The sequence below is a fragment of the Chelmon rostratus genome, chromosome 6, assembly GCF_017976325.1.
Source record: "Chelmon rostratus isolate fCheRos1 chromosome 6, fCheRos1.pri, whole genome shotgun sequence".
Lineage (NCBI taxonomy): Eukaryota > Metazoa > Chordata > Actinopteri > Chaetodontiformes > Chaetodontidae > Chelmon > Chelmon rostratus.
The window spans coordinates 4201584-4223472 of record NC_055663.1 but is presented as its reverse complement, the minus strand read 5'-3'; the positions used below and the strand labels follow the sequence as shown (position 1 = coordinate 4223472).

The 21889-nt window shown below is 42.5% G+C and overlaps 3 protein-coding genes across 3 annotated transcripts in view; 1 reads left to right on the top strand and 2 right to left on the bottom strand.

The window, feature by feature from the left end:
* Positions 1-8295, bottom strand: part of bicd1a (bicaudal D homolog 1a) — a 41192-nt gene extending 32897 nt beyond the window's left edge. Inside the window, exon 1 of the mRNA XM_041939365.1 lies at positions 8274-8295. Coding sequence (XP_041795299.1) covers positions 8274-8295 — 22 coding nt within the window. The remainder of the gene's footprint in view (positions 1-8273) is intronic.
* Positions 8296-9125: 830 nt separating this feature from the next.
* Positions 9126-16596, top strand: zgc:110789 (Xan_ur_permease domain-containing protein). The gene is made up of 12 exons (XM_041939516.1): positions 9126-9173; positions 9980-10120; positions 10434-10591; positions 12132-12291; positions 13642-13823; positions 14122-14242; positions 14333-14489; positions 14601-14854; positions 15007-15171; positions 15266-15374; positions 15479-15574; positions 16328-16596. The coding sequence occupies exons 1-12, from the start codon at positions 9126-9128 to the stop codon at positions 16594-16596; spliced, it is 1860 nt and encodes a 619-aa protein (XP_041795450.1).
* Positions 16597-17057: 461 nt separating this feature from the next.
* Positions 17058-20848, bottom strand: LOC121608500 (protein FAM180A-like). Its single transcript, XM_041939802.1, has 3 exons — positions 20633-20848; positions 17680-17777; positions 17058-17576 (listed from the first exon to the last, which is right to left on the bottom strand). The coding sequence occupies exons 1-3, from the start codon at positions 20709-20711 to the stop codon at positions 17247-17249; spliced, it is 507 nt and encodes a 168-aa protein (XP_041795736.1). The 5' UTR covers positions 20712-20848; the 3' UTR covers positions 17058-17246.
* Between the last annotated feature and the right edge of the window lie 1041 nt (positions 20849-21889).

Below are 21889 nucleotides of genomic sequence, written 5' to 3'. Positions count from 1 at the left end.
AAAAGAGAGTGCTTTGACATTCATTCAGTCCCACTAGTTTTCAGAAATTGAGATTTTAATTGAATGGAATCATTTGGAGTTTGAGTTATTCCTTCATTTGATGTTCACAGTGGGGTGATGGGGGCGCTGGAGCTGCTCACCTGTTGCTGAATAGACTATCAAAGGTAAACATATAATTACATAAACATATAATTTGGAATATATGTTTTAACTGATATGCTAGAATAACAAAATGCTACAAAAAAGTGACTGTAAGTGATATATGTTTTTACAATGACAATGTATCAAATGGACATGTGAAAACAGTGTGAAAGCAATGCCCCTGCACCTGCAGAGAAGTATCAGCTGATCCTGCAGCTCCTTCAGCCTCATGGAGTTTCACAGCGAGTTTCAGCTCATTGTTTCGCTGTCCAGCCTCCAAATTTACTGTAGTTCACTCCCACTGCTCACATAGCAACGCTTCCAGCTGCAGCAGGCAGCAGGTTTCAGAGAAAAAGACCACTGCACACTACTTGCTCAGCACCAAAGGGCAGGCAGACAAAGCCAGCTGGTGAGCATAACAGCTAATCAGCCAGAGGTGTCCCTCAGAAGTTAGTGGAGACCAAAAGCAGAGCTAAAAGAGAATGAATACTGGACTTGCATCCGTCAGGTGACCAAAAACACGACTCCACATGATTAATAATGTTGATCCGTAACTGTTGGATGTGTTAAAAGCAACAGTTTCCCAACAAGAGCACCACGTCAGAGGAACGGCAGATGAAAACCGGCTCGCATGCCCAAATCTACATGATGGAACCAAGTGCTAATGTTAATGTGCATTGTCCTGTCAATATAACAAACATAAACAAAACACAAAGGTGGTGATATGTCAATGCTGTGATCACAACTTGTTTCAGTTTTTGATTGAAGATAACAGTATTCAAAGCAAACCAAGCTGATGAGGCTGTATGAATACAATGCATATACTTATGTTTTATTGTATTATCATTATTCTAATTAGTAAAATCTGTAAATGCATTACTGACCACTACAAATAGACATCATACCAATCATACAGCAACATCTTGAAACTCACTTATTTATTCTGCAGACCAGATCGCAGATTCCTCTGAATCTTCAACCTGAGTTCATATTACTGCAGCTCAGTGAGATGCTCATTGTTTCACTGTCCTGTCATCAGCACGCTTCTCATACAACGAGCCCAGCCCCTGCAGCCGGGAGCAAGACAAAGTACCGTACTGCAAATAGAAGCAATAAAAGAAGATATGGCTGGGGTGAAAAGTTGAACCGCACTCTCAGGCTTGTTAAATTTAATCAGCTATGGATGTTGATAGCGAAGGCAATGCGTTATCTTTCTTATAATTGACAATTACTTGAAAAACGGCCTCTGTAACACTTCTTAGAAGGAGGGGATGTGAGCGCTTCACGTCACTGTTGGATCATATCGAATATTTCAGTCATGAGAGGCAGGTTTGAAGGTGAATGGAGGCAGCAGAGACAGCTACAGTACGAGTGTTTCTTTTGTTACAGTACATTTACAGTAGCTATTGTAATGTCGTTAACCAAAACACACGAATAAAGTCATTAACATACACTTTTTTCACACCTTTTATTAAATTTAAGTCACAATTATTCACATGTGTCTCCAGCACTGCTGTACAGAATTTGTCTCCACCTTCATCTAGTATTTCCCCTTTCAGCATATTCAACAAGTTCTCCAAATTCCCCCGCTGACCTGCCAATAACCCCGACTTACGAGGCCAAATTAAGATAAGGGCAGGCTGTCAGAAAGTCAAACAGTTTATGGCGGCGCTGTATCTTATCTGAGACAAGGAAGTGTGGTGTCATGAAAAAATCTAAATGCAGTCCTGCGCGATAGCAGCACAAACACAGCTCTCTACCTGGAAATATGCAGCAGTACTGAGTGTCCTCAAACCTTGATCTGTACAAATACACCAGTGCAGACTCATCACAAAGACAGCCGGCTGAATGCTTCCATTAGTCAGCCAAGATGATTATTCTAATTATCATCTGAAGATTGCTTATTTGGCCTTTTAGCTACTAGGGAACCCCAGGATATCAGCTTTGAATGAGAGCTTCACTGATAAATGAAAAAATGTCCAGTTGTTAACATGCAAACTTTATTTCAGGTAAAATAAACGCAGTATATACAACATATTGTGACAATTAAAGTGCACACATCAATTAAACAGTTATTATATCTTACAGATTAAAGTCTGAAGCGGTTTTGTGGATCACCAGAAACTCATTATGATCTTTGTACCATGTTCACAATCGTATCATCGTTTCTAAGAATACTGAAGGTGCTATCTGTGTGTCCCCAGCGGGTCAAAATACGGTGATCGGTCCTGTGATCTAGGGAATGTGTGCTGGTCAGCACGGCGGGTGTTGATGTCCCTCTGAGGAACAGCCTTGATTGAAGGGGTTTAGGTAAGCAGCATGGCAGCCAGCACACTGGCTGCAGCGGGGGCTTCTGTAAGAGCTGGGAGAGTGAACGCTGATGAGAAGTTATCTCAGAGGAACAACAAAGCAACCACACGTTTAACCTGTGATGGCCGTGCAGTATGATCACCTGTGATTAGATACCCGCCTCAGTCAATTCCCCACTATCAAATCATATTGTTGTAGTTGTGAAAAGACTGATTTTGTGTCTTGTTGCATCACAGCATGTCAATGTTATTTATTGATTTGAATTAAGTGAGCATATGATTATGGACACTACTGGTCTGGATCTTAGAGGATTAGAATGATTAAGATGACAATGATGATTAGTGCTGTTGTTGCTGTTTTATATACTGTGCACACACACACACACACACACACACACACACACACACACACACACACACACAGCATATTATGTATATATCCATTACCACTGTTTTTACTTTTTGAAACAGTTTTTATTATTTTGCTTCCTTCTTCTTTTAAAATGTATTCTGTTGTTATAACTGTGTATATCATAATAACTGCTGCTTCAACTGACAGCTCTGAATAGTCCTCTGTTACCTCATAATAAAGCTGGGGTTGACCGGCCGACTGTTTAGTCATCAGTTCTATATCCTTCAGCGTTTCAGCCTTCCTCCATTTGGCCCTGCGGTTCTGGAACCAAATCTGAAGTACAAGCAACACGAGAAATACATTTTTGTAAAATAACATAAACTCAGAATTTAGCCACATGCAAAGTAAAGAAAGGCTTCTATCGTTGTCACTTTCCTCTGTGGACAAATCGTCCTGTCCACTAAAAATCAGTGGGTTAAATATTCCCCCAGTTTGAGTCGAAGAGCACAGACGTGGCAGTGGGTTAGGTTGACGAGCCAGTGGGTTTGTTTTGAACCAGTGTTCGTGTCACTCCTCATCAACAACAACAACAACAACAAAAAATGCTGCTTATATTGACACATTATTAAACGCAGCAAGCCCAAGTTTCACCTGTCAAACATTTACTGTTGTGTAATGTTAACAATGAGCAGGTAACACGAGCAAAATTGCAAAGCACGTTATTAATGATCAGTAACACAGCAGCATATTTTAGCTTGTGAAAATAATTAAATATAACACTGGAGTCTTTGCCTTGAGAAGCATTCTACCCATGACTGCTGGGTGAAGTGCCCCCATTACTGCACTGGTGCTGTATCGACCAGACTGGGTCCGTTATGACCCAGTGGTTTTTAGTGTGTAACACTCAACAAATGATGCAGCTGTCCAAAGACAATAGTGTTCCACTGATGATTAAACAGTCTTTTGGTAAGACTGTAAAGATTCATGGAATTGTTAGTAACCATAGTTTGACTTTTACAAAGAGAGATCCAGATTAATGTCACTATTATAAAATGTTTTCTCATTTTAATACAGGTATGCTCAATATTGTAGCATGGATATTGGATATTGCAATAATGGTTCTTGGTAAAACCAAACAAACAAAAAATGTCCCTCATGGGCACCAGCGCACGCACTCGCTCATTTCAACAGTCGCAGACAGTGAATGTCAAACAGATGCTCTCAGACCAGCGGTTAATTGTGCGTGTGTCCTACCTGTATTCGGCCCTCAGTGAGGTGCAGGCGGTAGGCTAGCTGGTCTCTGGCGTTGACGTCCGGGTAGTGACTCTGCTGGAAGACTTTCTCCAGCTCCTGCACCTGGAACGGTGTGAAGGTCACCCTCGTTTGCCTCTTCTTCCTCTGACCTATCAACAAATGATTGTGACTGACCTCTTCCTCATCAGCATCGTTTAAACGTCCGCATAAACACGGGGCTGTCACAGTGAGTTATTCTTCTGTTTTAGAAATACCGGTACTCACTCATGCAGTCTGTGGAGGCTTTTGGAGACTTTTCAGCCTGTCTGATTTGTGCAGTTTCTATTAGCAGAGACAAACATCCAACATTAACAGGTACATTTTTTTTTGTAATAGTTTAATGATAACTATGAGCAAAGCAAAAACATACCTGCACATGAGAGCTGGTGAGATATTCTGGTGTTCTCCTTGATAACAGACCAGTTACGATGAACTCCTTTCTCTCTTCTCACACATGTGGGCCTCCTCAGTATTTCTTCAATCGAATGGGATAATTTTTTGCCTGGTTTGGAGTCTCTTTCTTCATCCATGCAGGACTCTTGCTCTGTATTTCCTGTGTTCTGCATGTCCAGCAGTTTATCCCCCGCCATCAGCACCTTTGCCATCAGATGTCTTTTTATAACAAAGACACAAAATATCCCAAACTCCTCTTACGCACACATTTCAGGCTGAGAAAACTCCCGTGGGGTGACGTTTCTTCTGCTCTGGTGTACTTGTTGCACTCTACTCTCACAGGTAATGAAGGTGAGGTTGTCCTCCCTCTCCTGCCAACCTGCGTGTGACCTGTATCACATGATCATTATTAGGGAGGAGCAACTGGCAGACATACAAACTGTTCAGTTAGCATCGGCTGATGTCAAAGTTTTTTCTTTGAGTGTCCCTAAAGAACTTTTAATTTATGGCACACTCACTGTAAACGAGTCAGTGTATACTCACTTTATTCTCTGCCCTTATTGCTCCTTCACACACACCATTTAAGAGAATTGAGTTGTTACATTTACAGTGAGGTTTTATCGCCTTCAATGCAACCAGCATTAAAACCAGTTCTTGTATTGTGGGGGCCAAGCTCAGACAAATCTCATTAGTTCCCTAGTTTAACGCATAGATAATTTCACAATAAAACACATTTGAATTTTCTTCTCTTTCTTATCACAAGATTTACTGGAAGGCTGACCTTTATCACCATGGCCTCAGAATGCTCCCTCACACTTCAGTTCACCTTTCAGACACACTGGGAACACAAGATAATAGATGATGGCTTATGTGTTTAGTATGGCTCCATCTAGTGGTGTTGACCCTTCATTGCACTCATTTTTGAGTCTCTGACCATAAGAATGTGACAAATGCAGGATTAATCTTTTGAGTACATCTCTTAAAATTGAATCCCTATTCACCAGCAATCGTACATTTTCAAACATGGAAATAAAAATTAAAGGTTTCTTTTATTTTCCACACGCTGCACAGATAGCTGTCGGTGTAATGTAGTCATTCCTTGAAAAAAACAGCTGATTTTCACTCTCTGATCCAGTGTGGTTTGCGGCATGAACGTGAAACCCTGTAGGTGGTGCAGTTCTCTACCCTTCCAGTCACTTGCGTGTCTCTCATGCTCTGTAGGTAATCCATCATGTGGAGTGTGGAATTGTACCTGATGAAGAAGAGCAAACAATAGACTCCATTCAAAGGGAAGCTTACAGCGAATTCATGACCAGAAACATACACGTTGCTCGATACCGTGTGCTGAAAAAGACACATTTTATTCAGAAAAGCTTTAGTGATTATTCAAATGCACTCAAAGCTGCACTCGTATCCTAATTAGAAGAGTCACGGGATGCAGTGGGACTCTGAGTGAGATGAAACCACATTCTGAGAGGCAAAGCAGTTTTTATGAATCATGCTACAGTCCTCCAGGTTGGCTCTCCTCGGGACTTTGGAGCATGGAGGATAACGACTTCATTGTTTTGTTCGACTATTTTTGCTGCTGTTTCAGTGAAACCATAATATTTGTACCACTGCATAGTGCCTATAGTTAAACTTGATCTGTTGGGTGTTGAATACTCACGGACAGGAATAGCATTTCACATTCCTCCAGTTGATCACTGAGAGAATACTGCACCTGTAAGCTCACACTGGTTCTTTAGGCAGTCCATATTGAGGGTCTGACGTTTTTGCTTATCATAAATTAAAAAATGATCTATCTTATGACAAAATACACTTCTCAGAACATAATAAGTTGGTATGTTTTATGTTGTATGTTGTTTTAATAATACAATATCCATTCTCTCCTTTTAATTCCAACATGTGCAAAACATTATTCTGTGAAAGACTCCCTTTCCGATGGGGATTAATTGCACACTACCCCTCGCCCAATTTGATTATGGAACGGCCTCTCACACACACGTTTAAAGAGTACACTGTCTCAGCGGCTTAATGTGATCATGTGCCTCTGATGCGGAAACTCTGGTCTGAATGACCCGATCGACAATATGTTGTGTTCCGAGCAGCGAGAAAGAAATTAAGAGCTTTGGCTATGCTTTAAAGATGATGCAGAGCGTTCATTAGCATGCTTTAATCAGCACATGACCACTGGTCGTCAGGCTGAAGTGTATTTAATACCATGGCTGATATTTAACACCCACATCATTTATAATATGATTCTCGCTTTAACTCAGCCCTCACAAAGTCATTCAAAAGAATACTGGTGCCAATATCCTTCCTCGCTGCCTGACATGTGAAGGATCCTTACAGTGTATGTTGCAGGCAGTCACATGCACACAGAGCAGAAGACCTCATGACGTCCCAGCTGCTTATCACTGTGCTGTGCAAGTTTCATGTGAGCTCAATTTCCTTCGACTCGTCTACTTGGTGCATTTTTTTCAAGCTCTAATTCTGAGCATTAAATAAGCTCATGTTCCAGGATAACTATACTAGTTTCAGTTTCCTACAGAATGAAGGACCTATATGCTGTTGTGCAGCTATGCTAGCATGGCTGTGTGGATAGCGAGGTTGGTTGGCTGGTTGGTCCATCACTGTAGTCCAGACTGAAATATCTTGACTTTTAGATGGGTTGCCACGAAGCTTTGTGTGGACATTCATCGTCCCCAGTCGACTTTTCTTCTAGCGCCACCATGAGGTTGGCATATGTGGTTTTGAGTGAAACACCCATTAATTGGATTGCACTGACATATTGCACACACACGTCATGACCCCCAAAGGATGAACTTGTAATAACTTTGGTGATCTTGTGTACTTTGGTTTTAAACTATTTGCTTAGTTGCAGTACACATTGGTCAACACACAGTTAAAAAGATGGATAAAATACTTAAAAAGGTAAAAAAAAACAAAAAACAAAACAAAACAAAAGTTAAGAAGTTACAAACTACTATAAAGGTAACATAGTGCACACAAAAAACAAACAATATATATATAATAATAATAGTAAAATGTGCAAATTCAAATGTGAATGTGCCAAGGGTAATGCAAATATGAAAAAGGTAAATAAAGTGTTAATTAATTTTAAGAGCAGTGTTGAAAAATGCACAATAAAAAATAATGCTGAGAATAGTAATGGAAGGTGAGAGTTGTACTTCAGCAGAAAGGGGAGGAGTTATTTAGATGAATGGCTGCTGGAAGGAGGAACCTCCTGTGGCGTTCTGTGGAGCACTTGGTCACTGGCTGAATGTGCTCCTCTGGCTGACCAGGACGCCGCGTAGAGGGTGGGAGACATCGTCCATGATGGAGAGGAGTTTTGACAGCATCCCCTTTCTGCTCCACCCCAGGACAGAGCCGGCCTTCCGCATCAGTTTATTGAGCCTGTTGGTGTCGGCCACCCTCGGGCTCCTGCCCCAGCAGCACAGAAAATACAGCTGGCCACCACAGAATCATAAAACACCTGTGACACGTTGAAGGACGGGAGCCTCCACAGGAAAAAGAGCCTGATAGTTGTGTAATGTATGCACTTTAAATGCAAGAAAGTATTAAAACACTGAGAATATCCTGCAGTGGCGTCCCTTTGATGAGCTTTGTTCCTAAATAACTTACTGCTTGCTTTTTCTTCCTCCTGCTGTCATACAGCTGCCAGTTTGTAACCTGGATCCTGACTACGAAATGAATAGAGATAAATAATCCCATGACAGAGAAAGTGAAAAAACACCCACACATGGCTGCCAACTCTGCGAGACTCCGAGCTTCCTCCGCTGCCATATTACGGACGCTATCTTCTTAATTAAGTAGATGTGGGCTGCTATCAAACGCTTAAACTAATAATCTAATTCAATGTAAGATGTACGGTAAATTAGTAAATAAAGTTAACAGCTAAACATCGAGCTAAGCCATCATCAATAACAGCTCTGTACCATGTGATAGTTCGGCAGCATGTGATAGTTACGCCGGTTTGCCCCAAAACCTAAAACAAGTATTTGGGGTTAAAATTAGAAGGAAAGCAGGCAAGACATAACTGAGCTCTGGCCTGAAGACTGGATTTCAACCACTCAGTGCCTCTGACTGCAGAACTTTGACTTGACTGTGTCTTAAACAGGACAGAGCAAACAGTGCTGCCTTAACTGATCTCCTCCCCTGACTAAAGGAACCTACACACGACTCTGAAGGAATTATGCCTTTTTATGCTCTTCTTAAAGTTCTCTTGCTGTGAGATCAAGAGATAGCAAAGAGACAGTGTCTGAGAGAGACAGAGACAGGCAGAAAAAATGGCGCAGCCTGTCTGAACGGGTATCTCCTGCCTGCAAGTCTCTGGACGGTCAGCTGCTGTTACTGTTTGTAATTGGGTTCACATGAGCTGCTGGTGGGACTCATTCAATCAACAAGCACCGCAGTCTCATGTCTGAACCAGCCCACCAACCCTCCCATCCCACCCCACCCCACCCAGAACCCCCCTCCCAGCTCTCTCCCTTCTCTGTTCCACTCTCCAGTCCTCTCTTGATGTGCTCCCTCCCCTCTCATTCATGCCGTTTCACCTCTCTGTTTTGTCTGCGGCCTCAGAAGAACACCACCTGAGCCTGTAGGCTGAAGCTGACATGGCTCCAGAAAAGGAAAGTAATGGTCTTGACAACTATGCATTTGCAGTAAGTTTAACTTTGATTTGCTTTTCTGGAAGGAAATATTTTGAGAACGTTGCATACTGTGATTGTTTCTGACTAACCTAGTTTGACCAGTTAGTTGGCTACTTCATTCCAGAATTTCTACCAATGAACACAGAAAAAACCCAGTGTTTTAAACTATGTGAATGTGAACACAATCTGATTGAATGTATACGTACATTAGTGATTTATCTCTCCTGTGGTCATCACTGTGACTGTCTTTTAGTACCTTGCTAGAAACCTTGTAGACATTAAGGTCAGTTAATAATTGACACCAATAGAAGAGCTTGCAAAGTAGCGTCATGGATACATACAAATCTACTTGTTTACATTCTTGTTGCTCCATGCTTAAAATTGCATTATTGAACAGATAAGTGGCACGCTGCTCAGCCAGAGAAACAGAAGCAGAAGCTATTTTATTGTGTTTTCAGTCCAACTCTTGAATGATATGTAAATGTAGAAGAAGATATAGAAGTAAACTTGACAAAGCAGTATTTGTCATGTAGAACTGATGAGTGTCACAGGGAACACTGTTGTTGTCGTCGTCCTAACATCCTCTGATTTCTTGAATGTGATGAAAGGAAATTAGTTTTTAAAGCAAATCATTTATTTTTTATGGCTGACAGAGAGTCATGATCTGATAAGCATTGAACCGCATTCCCTCACTAGGAATTGTCAGGTTTACGGCTGGCTGAACGAGCGTTTAAACATGTTTAAGCACACTGGTGTTGTGCCATCGTGTCATACGAATCTTTAACTGACCTCTGTCTGCTCTGTCCGACTAATTGAAGCTTGAAGGCCGCTTTTGTGATCTACCGGACGCAAAACATGGAGAAGTACTGGACACGTCCGTGGAGGGAGATAGCGGCAAGCTAGCGTATTGTGTGACAGATGTACCTCCCTGGTACCTGTGCATCCTCCTCGGCATCCAGGTACGTCAGCAAAGGGGTTTTAAGGTCATGTTTGACAATGAGTCTCCATTCATTTCCTGATTAAGAGCATGTAGTTTCTGTTGTTATATAACAATGCAAACACGACCACGGTGCCACATGAAAGCTTCTGTTTGACACGGCTGACATCACATGTCATGGCTGGTCGGACTTGGTGATATTAATGCAGGCCTGATTGTGAAATGTGCTGCGGACATGTAAAGATCAGCTGACGTTTGGATGATGGATTAGCCTCTTAATGTCCCGGTGATTATAACCTAAATGTGCCTCTTGATATTTCCCTTTGCTCTCTCAGCACTGTTTGACCGCATTTGGAGGCATCATCGCCATCCCGTTAATCTTGTCTCAGGGGCTGTGCCTGCAGCACGACGGCCTCACACAAAGCCAGCTCATCAGCACCATCTTCTTTGTCTCTGGCATTTGCACACTGCTGCAAGTTACCTTTGGCATCAGGTAAGGAAGTAAAGGAGAAGTGGTTCATGAGCAGGAATATGTTTGTAGGATGCTGGAATGATGCATGTTGTAGACAATGCAGCCGGCAGATGACTTTTTCTAACCTCAGGATGGTTCACATTCATTTACTGGATAAGATAAGAAGATAAGATGAGAAGTGCAGCAGCACAGCAGGGTTCATTAGAGTGGAATTAACTACGTTGCTCCTTCTGATTGAACAGGCAGAACAAAACATCCTCTCAGCTTTCCTTCTTAACCTCTTTTGAACTGTGAGGCCTGCCAAAGCCAGTGTGCAGCCGCAACCACGAACAATAGAATATTCTACCGCGTTAGTGGGCACAGCTTTCATCGAAGGGATTATCAGAGGGAAAGTAGAGCTTTTATGTTAAGATGCTTTCAAATGCTCAGGTATGTCGAGGGAAAAAAGGGTAAGAGAATGAACTCCATACTGAGACCTCACTGTATTTGTTAGTCTTTTCTATTTTGTTACCAAATACCTGATGTGATGCAGTAAAATGCAACAAGATACATTCATATCCGGCACAATGCAATATCCTTCAATGTGACAGAACATGATGTGATGAGAAACAACATAACGTGCAACAATATGATGCGAGTTGATGCAGTAGAGTTAAAACTTGCTGCAGATGCCAGAACAGACAAGCGGCACTCCTCACTGTTAATGCTACTCAATGTGCAGTACCCCCTGTGTGCGGCGACACACACACACACACACACACACATACACAGAAATGATGTCATGGCTGATTTTGTTTAGCAGACCCGCAAACTTGAACCATGTTTTGTTGCTCTGAACTTTTCTCCGTTTGCGCAGACTCAGTCGGGCTGAATATTGGTGTCACAGTGGGATTAGGGAAGGAATTTCCATCTTATTATGTTTGGAATCTGGCTCTTGCTAAATCCTCATTCCCCTGACTTAGCACCACTGATGCTTTCTTGTCTCTTTCCACATACCTGGAGGTCAGCTGCGAGCGCAACGGCACACTGTTCCAGAGAGGCCAAACGAAAACAAGGCTAATTATTTGTGTTTTCCACAAAGAATTCACTTTCCATGTTTTTCTTCGGACTTTTCTGACTTACTACGAGAGTGTGCCTGTGCCTGTTACAATCTGACGTGAACTGTTGACAGTGACGTGAGCAGCCTAATGACGATCATTACATGGCAGATGACTTTTACTCAGCTCACCTCTAGTACATCTGTTGGTCTGATTAGTGACTCACTCTCCTCACATGACGTGAAGAGAGTGAGTCACTAATTCGGGGTTCCAAGTGACGGAAACAGGGAGTGTAAATACAGATAGAGACTCTTGAGGTGGACTTTGTCAGGCAAATGCAACCTTTTTATTGATTTTCTTCAGTACTATGGTGGTAAGTGCTCAGCCAAAGCTATCTTGCAGAACATCTGACATGCGGGTATCTGATGATGTTTGACGTGTCTTGAGATGCTCCTCTCCTGACCTCACATCTGTCGGGCTCCTTGCTCTCTTTTTTACCCACCACTTGACATCTTTATTTCCAGGCTGCCCATTCTCCAGGGTGGTACATTCACATTGTTGGCACCTTCCATGGCAATGCTGTCCATGCCAGAGTGGACGTGCCCTGCTTGGACCCAAAATGCCAGCCTGGTCAACACCTCCTCCCCAGAGTTCATAGAAGTGTGGCAGAGTCGAATGAGAGCAGTAAGTAAGCCGACAGGTATTTCACAGCTCGCTTTGGTTGACAGCTGAAGCAAGACTGGCCGTTCTCCAGTTTGACGCCTGAATGTGTTGTTCATGTGTAGAAGTCACATGAAAATCTGATATAAAAAGTCACATTCACTCCTCTCAGGGGTTATCCAGCGTACCTGAACGGCAACAGCAGCAACTAGCTGGTGAACATAGTGGAGCATCTAGCCATTACAGAGCTATATACTGAATATTTTCAAGAAGTCGTAGGAAACATTCGTCAGGTCTGTGTCTGCATGATGGAAAGGTTATTTATTGCTCTCATGTTGCTCCAAGGTAGTTCAACTGTTTGAAAAAGGGGGCTCGATGCTCACAGTAGTCAGGGATAGGGTGGAGTAAGCATGGCGTAGGTATCTATGCTAAAAGTGCAAGTAGCAATACCGTGTTAGTTTCTGTTATTGTGTATTTGACTGTATTAACGAGTATAACATTTGCAGCTCATGGGATGATCCTCATTCAAGGAGATGTGATGATACTCCTACAGTGTGCATGCAGACTGACTTTTACCCGTGCTGGGAGTATGTCAAGCATTCTGTGTGACAGTGCTGTGTTAGGACTTTAAACAGTTTCCCCATGCAAAATGATGAAATTAGCAGTCATGTCAGTCCTGGACTGGGCCAAATGCTCATTGCTCAATCAGAACAAAAGCAGCCATTGTTCGATCGCTGTGTAACGGTAATATTATGTGTGCATGTTTCATGCTAGCTTGAACCCATGTTCTCGTGCTGTAAAACATTTGCAATGCAGCCACGTCTGTCGTGGTTGTGCAGCTATGTGATTTTATGGTGGAGGAGTTGGAACGATGGATCTTAAATCAAGCATTTGTGACGCACAGATTGATTTTTCTCTGTCAGAGGTGGATGGCTCACATGTAGTCAGAACATTCACAATAATAAGAGTGAAACGCCTCATTGAGTCATTGAGCACTACCTCTGCACAGATGATGACGATGAAGATACAGGTGGCGTACTGCTGAAGGTGGATAATGAGGAAATTTGACAGCACCACTTAAATCAGAATTTTGGTAGCAAAGGAGTGAACACTGTTCCTCCAGAAAGATGAAAGAAGACTGGCCCTCCTCAGCAGACCACCAGTCACCAGTAGCAATAACACATTTTATAGGAAATGTGGTCTTCATATTCAGAAACCCAGACTCCAGCAGCCTTAATATGTACATTTGTCTAAGCCAAGGTGTAATTTACATATGGTAAAAAAATGTGACAATGATATTTCCTTTTTTAAAGATAATAACTGATGTGTAAGAGTGCTGCCACATTTTGACTGTCATCGTCCTTCTGTCTTCAGCTGCAGGGGTCCATCATGGTGGGCTCACTCTTCCAGATGTTTGTCGGTTTCTCCGGCCTCATCGGCCTCTTCATGCGCTTCATCGGACCTCTCACCATCGCCCCAACCATTTCTCTCATTGGACTGTCCCTGTTTGACTCAGCTGGTACCAGCGCTGGCTACCACTGGGGCATCGCTGCCATGTGGGTAAAACTCCTAAAAAGTGTCTTTTCGGGGGTTTGGAATTATGCAGAAATTAGCAGTCTATTTAGAGTCTATTGGCAAAAATTATCTTACGTTTTTTAGACTTTGACTAAGTGTCTGATGTAATCAGTTTTAGTCACTTTTGGACATCGATAAAAATGAGTTAGAAAGCCTACTGAAGGTTAATTGCCAAAACACCTGCTTAGTTTCGCTGCTTTGATTTACACTGGTTAGAGCTAGACAGTCCTAACTCTGTTTCATACTGTGAATTATTGTCTTTGTCCCCGTCTCACACAGGACCACAGCACTGATCACCCTGTTCTCACAGTACCTTCGTCACATACCCGTGCCCTTGCCTATGTACAGCAAGGATAAACAGCTGCACATTTCCCGAGTCTACATCTTTCAGATTCTCCCTGTATGCATCACACAGCTTCCTTGTTTGCCAGTAATTGTCTCTGGTATCGAGCTTTATGGAATAACGGTGCGTTTTGGCTCGACCACTTAGGTTCTGCTTGGAATCACTTTGTCCTGGCTCATCTGCTACATTCTGACAATCTACAACGTGCTTCCCGCTGATCCGGAGCAGTATGGTTACATGGCTCGCACTGATCTGAAGGGAGACATTATGAACCAAGCTCCCTGGTTCACTTTCCCATATCCAGGTAAGAGGCTGCCAAGCTATGATCTGAAGGGAGTTTTTACCAATGACAAAGTGAATGGAAAAAGCTATTGCAGGTCATTCTCTGTTCCCTTTTGTTTGAATCCAAACTTAGGTCAGTGGGGGATGCCGACTGTGAGCCTGGCGGGGGTGGTTGGCATCTTGGCTGGCGTGATTTCCTCCATGATAGAGTCTGTAGGGGACTACCATGCTTGTGCCAGGCTGTCTGGGGCTCCACCTCCCCCTAAACATGCTATCAACAGGGGTATTGGCATTGAGGGACTGGGCTGTCTGCTAGCTGGAGCTTGGGGTACAGGAAATGGTACCACTTCATACAGCGAGAATGTCGGAGCTCTCGGTATCACAAAGGTAAGATGAGCCTTTGTGTATAGGCTGAGAAGAAGTTAATCTGCAAGTTATTTCTCAGACTGACACATTTGTAGACACTAAGCATGTGCTTTTTTTTGTTTTTCGTTTATAGATATATTGATGTTTCAGTTCTACTTTTTTCCTTTTTGCAGGTTGGCAGTCGCATGGTGATAGTATCCAGTGGAGTCTTGATGGTTGTCATGGGTGTGTTTGGTAAGGTGGGCGCTGTATTCACCACAATCCCATCACCCGTGATAGGAGGGATGTTCATGGTTATGTTTGGCGTCATCTCTGCAGCAGGCGTTTCTAATCTGCAGGTACACGTTTTGGCAGAATTGTTCACATTGACCTTAATGTTGCATGAAAACATTAGTAATATTTCTCCTGTGTTTCGTCCCCTCACATCGTCAGTATGCAGATATGAATTCATCTCGAAACATCTTCGTTTTTGGCTTCTCCATGTTCTCCGGTCTGGTCATTCCTAACTGGATATTAAAGCACCAAGAAGCTATTGCCACAGGTGCATGAATTAAATGTCACTATATGATCCTTTTCATAAAAAGCATCAGATTTTACTGAATTATTTTAACAGAGGTTAAGCTAATTTCATTACATTGCGTTCAGGTGTGGTTGAACTGGACCAGGTGCTGCTGGTGCTTCTGACAACCAGCATGTTTGTAGGAGGTTTCCTTGGCTTCATCTTGGACAACACGATTCCAGGTATCTTTCCATTCAATTATATTATTAATTTATTTATATCATTAGTATTACTGTGTTTAAATTAATCTCATCTATATCAACTCATCATATTGTCATCCTGCTAACAGCAAAATCACTTTGGAAAAATATGCCATATGTAACCATGGCAATTTAGGCCAGAGACCCAGCGGAAATGTCAAGTGAGGAGCCAGCATAGGGCAAAATACTGAAGGGAATAAACCTCATTTATTCCAAAGCTCAACCTCCATCAAGTGACTGTAATTGACTGGCTGCTGAGGGTCAGGTGATGGTCACAACAACGTAAGGGACAGTCCATAGATAGTCAGTGCCAGGGACATGATTAATCACTTGGTGGGTAAGATTAAGAAATAAGGTCACAACAGGGAGATATTGGCTATCAAAATAGGGTTAGGGTTAGAGATTCAGCAGATAGGCGAGAGTCATCACTTGATAGTTAAACACCAACAGTAGACGACAGAACAAGAATGTTTGCTCTTTTTACGTACTTGTGGCCTGACAGCAACAGGATTTGTTTTTCATTTTGTTTTGTTTTTTGGTGGGCTTTTGAAAGTCCTTATTCTCAGACTATCTAAGAATAAAAATGCTCATGGAACATTTTACAGCCTTGCCAAGCTTTGTGAAAAACAAACGGGCAAGCCAAGTCAGAAAAGAACACGAAGGCAGAGTCAGTGAGCTCATTCCTTCAGTCGGCCTCAATAGCATGATTTCACACATTTAACACGTGTCCAACAGGATCAAAGCATGAACGAGGCATCCTGGCCTGGAACAAGGCTCACGAGGATGACTCCAGCGACACACTGGAGAGCGGAGAAGTCTATAACCTGCCTTTTGGCATCACCTCTTACTGGTCCTCTTCCTCCTGGCTGCGGTACATACCTTTCTGCCCTCCCGGTGAGCCCAGATCGCCGAACGGATGCGGGGCAGATGCTAATGGCTCGGAGCCTAAGCAGCCACCGGGACATCCAGAGCCTTCGCAGATCATTATCGGAGTCGCTCTGTGAGTGGTGCACTCAGGCCAGCATGCCGTTCTAAAGACTTTCCACAAACCATCGCAGGCAGCTCAGTTTGGACCACCTCTCTTTTGTCGAACACACTGTACTGTAACAGCATGGTGCAAAGTATTTCACACGAGTGACATCTGCAGCTCTAGGTTTTAGAACTTTGTGAATTAGTATTTAGTATTTTGTAAATTAAAAATGATATATATATATATAATCTCTTGGTGCATACAGTTAGCCCTTTTTGTACAGTAATCTGACGTTTTGACAGATAATACACTGTTCAATATAAACAACATTTCTTTGGTTTAAAGCTTGAAATTGTATTGTTTGATCTTATCACTCTTGAATCTTGTGATCACAACCAGGTGCTAGAGAACAAACATTGAAAAGACATGTGAATGTAAGTACATCCATGATGTTTATTGCCACATTCATCCAATGTAGTAGTTCCTCATGTTTGAATTAACTCTGCTGTATATTGCTCAACATTTTAGTAATTGTGTCATTATCAGTCCATGCACTTTACCTATTTGTGGCAGTTTCTGACAGGAATTTTCTCTCAGGCTCCTTATAGCCTGCCAGCATGTAAGATGCAATGTTTCCTCAATGCACAGTAAAGTCCAACATTGTGTGGCAGCACCAGTATCTCTTTAATTTGTTCTTGTCAGATCCTGCTTGATGGCTCTGTACAAACTAACAAAAGACTCTTCCCACACATCTTGTTGGTGTTCAGTGGTGGAATTAACCATCCGCTGGGCGGTGTATACCAGGGTCAACAGGGTGCGCTCAAAGTCGTCCTGATGCATGTGACCAATTTGATTTGAAAGGGCAGAGGTGAGCCTAAATATGTCCGTTGGCTTCCTGGGAATGATCTCCTCACAGATAACTTGCAGGTTTCTTGTCTTGCGGAGGGAAGCCAGCTCAGCATCTTGCACTAAAAACCCTCCACTGGCCTCAAAATGTATACCAGCCAGCAGGATCTAGTAGGTCAAAAGATGGAGAAGACATTATCAGTGTTTTTAATTTAGGCGTATTTGCCTGTTTCACACTTAAAACACTTATTTATGGATTTGTTTGTCTCACCTCAAATAATAGATGAACATCATCAAAGGAGTTGTGGAAGGTGGGGTTCACCCCAGTTGCTGTCCCCCTTTTTGTTCTGCTTGCAGCTGGGAACAGGGCTGGGGGGCGTAAAGAGAGACAGACAGTGGGAGTGAGGGGTGGTAGAAAAGCAGCTTCCTTTGCAAACCTTTCATATTTCATCACATTCTTGTCTTGAGATTTACTGCTGTGGAACCAAAAGGCTCCTTAAATCTGTTAAGGTGGAAATCCCTGTGACAATCAATAACAAACCATAAACTGTCGGGTACCACGAAATGCACATTTTACTAACATGCTGACACGCTGGCACATGTGATAGCCTGGCTCATATAGCCTGGACATACACTGCAGTTCATCTATGACATGCACACAAAAGTCTGTCCGCAGGCACTGAGACGTGACCTCAACCTTCAAAGGCAGCAGAAGAATCAAAGGCGGAGTAACACGCAGATTGTACAACAGGCTCCAGATGACTTCGACATGCAGTGGACTGGCTTGGAATTCGGGCCTCATTTCCTTAGACTCATGATTTAGAGCAGGTTGTTAACCACAACAAATCTTGTGCGGTCAAAGAAAAACTCACAGGCGAAAACCCTTCCCCCTACTTGTTTAAGATTTGAGCAGGAAAGAGTATAACCATGATGCATTTGGGTAGACAATCCATGAATACTTTGCAGGGACATTACTTAAAAAGTCTAATAATTGTACAAAAGCAGATGTGTTCCTCTCCCTCTGCTCATGTTTCCTCCAACCAAATCTGCCAAAAACTCTTGACGAGATGATTAATAACAAGAATCTGCAGCCTTGACAGTGGCACTGTGCGGCTGCACCGCGGTGCTTGCAGCTCAAAGCTCAAAATGACAGCGCTAACCTTTTTTTGGGGCCTTTTAGTTGGACAGTGCAGCTGAAGACAGACAGGAAAGGGGGAAGAGAGGGGACAACATGCAGCAAAGGAATCAAACAACGCTGACGTTTTGATGATTAGCACTGGAAAAGTGAAAAAATTTGACCTACTCATGTCACAAGAGACAAAGTCAAGGGATGCACCATTGAACTTGATGGATTATGGCTTAAAAGTAAAGAAAGATGGGACCACTGTTTCCACTTACTGTCTGGTACCGCCAACATTACCTGCTGGCTGGTTCAGACAGTTTAAAATTCATATGTAAAGGATAAGCTGCAGGTAGCAGTGATGGGTAGATGAAACCGAGAACAGATGGAAGGAAAAAAAGAAAAACGAGGGCATCGTGCAGACATGAATGCACACAGATAGCCATCCTGTCAGGCAGAGCTGGAGATGGTGACTGATGCTGTTAGTTACTGAACTCGACTGTGTTGTTTGATGTCATCTATTTAATCACAACCTTCAACCTGAACCGGTTTGTCTCGGTCTTGTCTGGAGCAAAGATGCTGCGACCAGCTCATACAGTGTAGCATAAACCAAGAGAGAAGTTTGGAAACACAGTTAAGAAGTCCATTTAATGCTTAAGCCAATTAGCTAAATGCCAACTCTGTCTCTCCTGGCCATTCACTTATTTATGTCAGGCTCAACAAGTGCAACAAGATGATGGCATTTAATAGACTTCTGCAGATAAAATATTCCACACAAGTCTCTCCTCTCCCAAAATGCCACAATTTAATAAATCTATATTTCCATAAAACACACTGATGAAATACTCATTTTACCAACCATTTCACCGTTTTTGTTTACCCATCAAGGAATCAGATTCACTGAAAGGCACTGCAGTGTGTTTATATTTGAGAGCCGTCACACACATAGCTCATATGTTTACCAGCTGAACTCTGTATGAGAGGACAGAGGCCAAATATGTGCTCCTGATGACTCCAGCTTCTTTTGATGAAGTGCTTTTCACTGCTGCTTGTATTTCCTGTCAGTGGAGAAGTGTCCATAGCAAAAAAACAAAAAAAAAACAAACAAAAAATTTAACTGTACTGCAGCCCTCAGTGCATTTAAAGTTCAGTTCAAGTCTTTGGTGTTAAATCAGTGACAGATAGGACAATGAGTGTCTGTGACTTTACAAAACATTCCACCTGATCAGACAAAAGTAATTCCCTGACCAGGGCAGAGCTGAATAGCTCAGCAGTATGCTTTTCATTGACTTGAGGAATATGAGTTTCCTCTCTCGGATCATTTTCGGACCCTCCCATTGTTTCTCATATTAGAAACAGGTGCAGATCTGAACCTACTGTCACAGCCAGATGAGCATAAAAGTGAAGAGAATTAAAATGTGCAGCATTTCACCTGCAAATGTGTGTGTGAGACCGCACTTATTTTCTACTGTATTGTTCATACTGTGCTGTATTGTATTCTGCTCTACTAAATTTAGGCACTGCTCTTAGCAAGACGGGCTCCTGAAGACAGAGCAGCTTTCATGCATGGAAGAGGACCGCAGTTAAATGTGTGAGCTCAGTCTCATCCTCTCCTCTCCAAGACACATAATGAGGTCATTCCTCTTACAGAGCTGCGCTTGCTCATTATTTTATTCATTTGTTTTCAGTAAAAACCCCAGAGTTGGGAAAGAAAATGAATAGATGAGGCTAACTGTTTTTTCTGGTTTATTATTACAGAACAGCTAAACCAAGGGAGACTCGATACGGCCAAGACTAATCTAATAACACAGAACACGTAATTGCCTGAATGTTATGTTGTCATAAATCCTCCTGTAGCCCAGGCTCACATGCAAAAAGTAAAAATAAAACGTAGAAAATAGAGCACAAAAAGCAGTTGACCCTTTATTGGCATAATCCACCATCAAACTGTTACAGCTACATTAAGATCAACATTAACAATGAACAACATTAGCAGTACTGTTTGCCCTGTGAATAAACATGTTAATACCAAATGAAAACTTCCTTCTCCCACGGGTACTTACACAAACTGCATTAAAATATCGAGCTTCAGTTCAAGTCTTACCTTTAGGCCGATGTCGCGTGACACCTGTCCTGATGCAGCAGTAGATGAGGCCAACAATGATCATTCTCCAGAGCCGCATGGTGGCCTGATCACTCTCACAGCGTTAGTTGCATGTAACTCCTACAACCGTATCTCTGCCTGTTAGCACCCAGGGTGCCCCGCTGTCACATTTCTTCCCTTTCTTTGTTGTGCATCTGCAACTTAACCCAACATTGGACTGTGCACCTTCTTCATCACTTATGTCCTCTTCCTCCATCTGCCCTCAGGACACCGTTTTCTTTCCCCCTCCCATCCACATCCGATCTCTCTCTCTCTCTCTCTCTCTCTCTCTCTCTGCACCTCATAAGCCCACTCTCCTTCAGTGCTTTCAGCTGGTTATCATCAGCTACACACACTTTTTTTTTTGCAAATCCTTCTGCCCTCACTACTTTCAGGTCTGTATTAATGACACCTCTTGTCCTTGTCCTATCATCAGCATCCTCTTCATCTCTAGCACCAGCATTTCTCTCTGCAATTTATATATCCTCCCTATCCTCCTCATTGTTTATCCTCTGCGCACTTCATACAGGGCTAACTGTGTGTGCCATTATCCTTTAAAATAAAAATAAAAACTGTAACTCGACAGTTCATACAGTCATACTCCTTTTAAATCTAAATGATTGTGTTCTTCAATTGCAACCACCAAACCACGGAACCATGTCAGGTAAACAGAGTCATTATCTGTCTCTGACACTTCAGTTTTCCGTCTGTTGAACACATAGTTTGTCGCTTTCTTTTAAACAGTCTTGTTTATCTTGGCTTCTTTTTGTGGCTCGCAGAACTGACCATGTTTATTGTCCTCTTGGAGCTGTGTTTGTGTACTTGTAAAGTCAAAGTTGGTCCTGTTTTTTGCCAACAACATGGTCCCTCAGTGGGTTGGAGTATGTATTGGGTTGGGTATGTGAGGGTGCCAGGATGACCACCGGCAACCAGCTCGGTTTGTGGTCCTCAGGAGGACAAATGTGGAAAGTTCACACTCCATGAGCATGAAGCTCAGCTAAGTGATTATTTCTAACTATACAATGCCCACACCCCGACTTCTGGGCAGGAAAACATACGAAGAAACCACAAAGAAAGACTTTGTTCACTGCTTGGCACAGTCCACCTTCTCCACAAGCTTTAAGAACACTTACCAGAAGTGCAACCATATAAAATAACTTTTATTTGTTTGAACACTATTTTAACATTAATGTACTTCATCTGGGCACACACACTGAT

Excerpts from the sequence above, each read along its gene's own strand:
- zgc:110789 (XM_041939516.1), top strand. The coding sequence starts at position 9,126 with ATGGCTCCAGAAAAGGAAAGTAATGGTCTTGACAACTATGCATTTGCA. Across the intron at positions 14,243-14,332 it reads ACATCTTTCAGATTCTCCCT|GTTCTGCTTGGAATCACTTT; the intron begins GTATGCATCACA and ends TCGACCACTTAG. Across the intron at positions 14,855-15,006 it reads GAGCTCTCGGTATCACAAAG|GTTGGCAGTCGCATGGTGAT; the intron begins GTAAGATGAGCC and ends TCCTTTTTGCAG.
- LOC121608500 (XM_041939802.1), bottom strand. The coding sequence starts at position 20,711 with ATGCGGCTCTGGAGAATGATCATTGTTGGCCTCATCTACTGCTGCATC. Across the intron at positions 17,778-20,632 it reads CACGCGACATCGGCCTAAAG|CCCTGTTCCCAGCTGCAAGC; the intron begins GTAAGACTTGAA and ends TACGCCCCCCAG. Across the intron at positions 17,577-17,679 it reads ATGTTCATCTATTATTTGAG|ATCCTGCTGGCTGGTATACA; the intron begins GTGAGACAAACA and ends TTGACCTACTAG.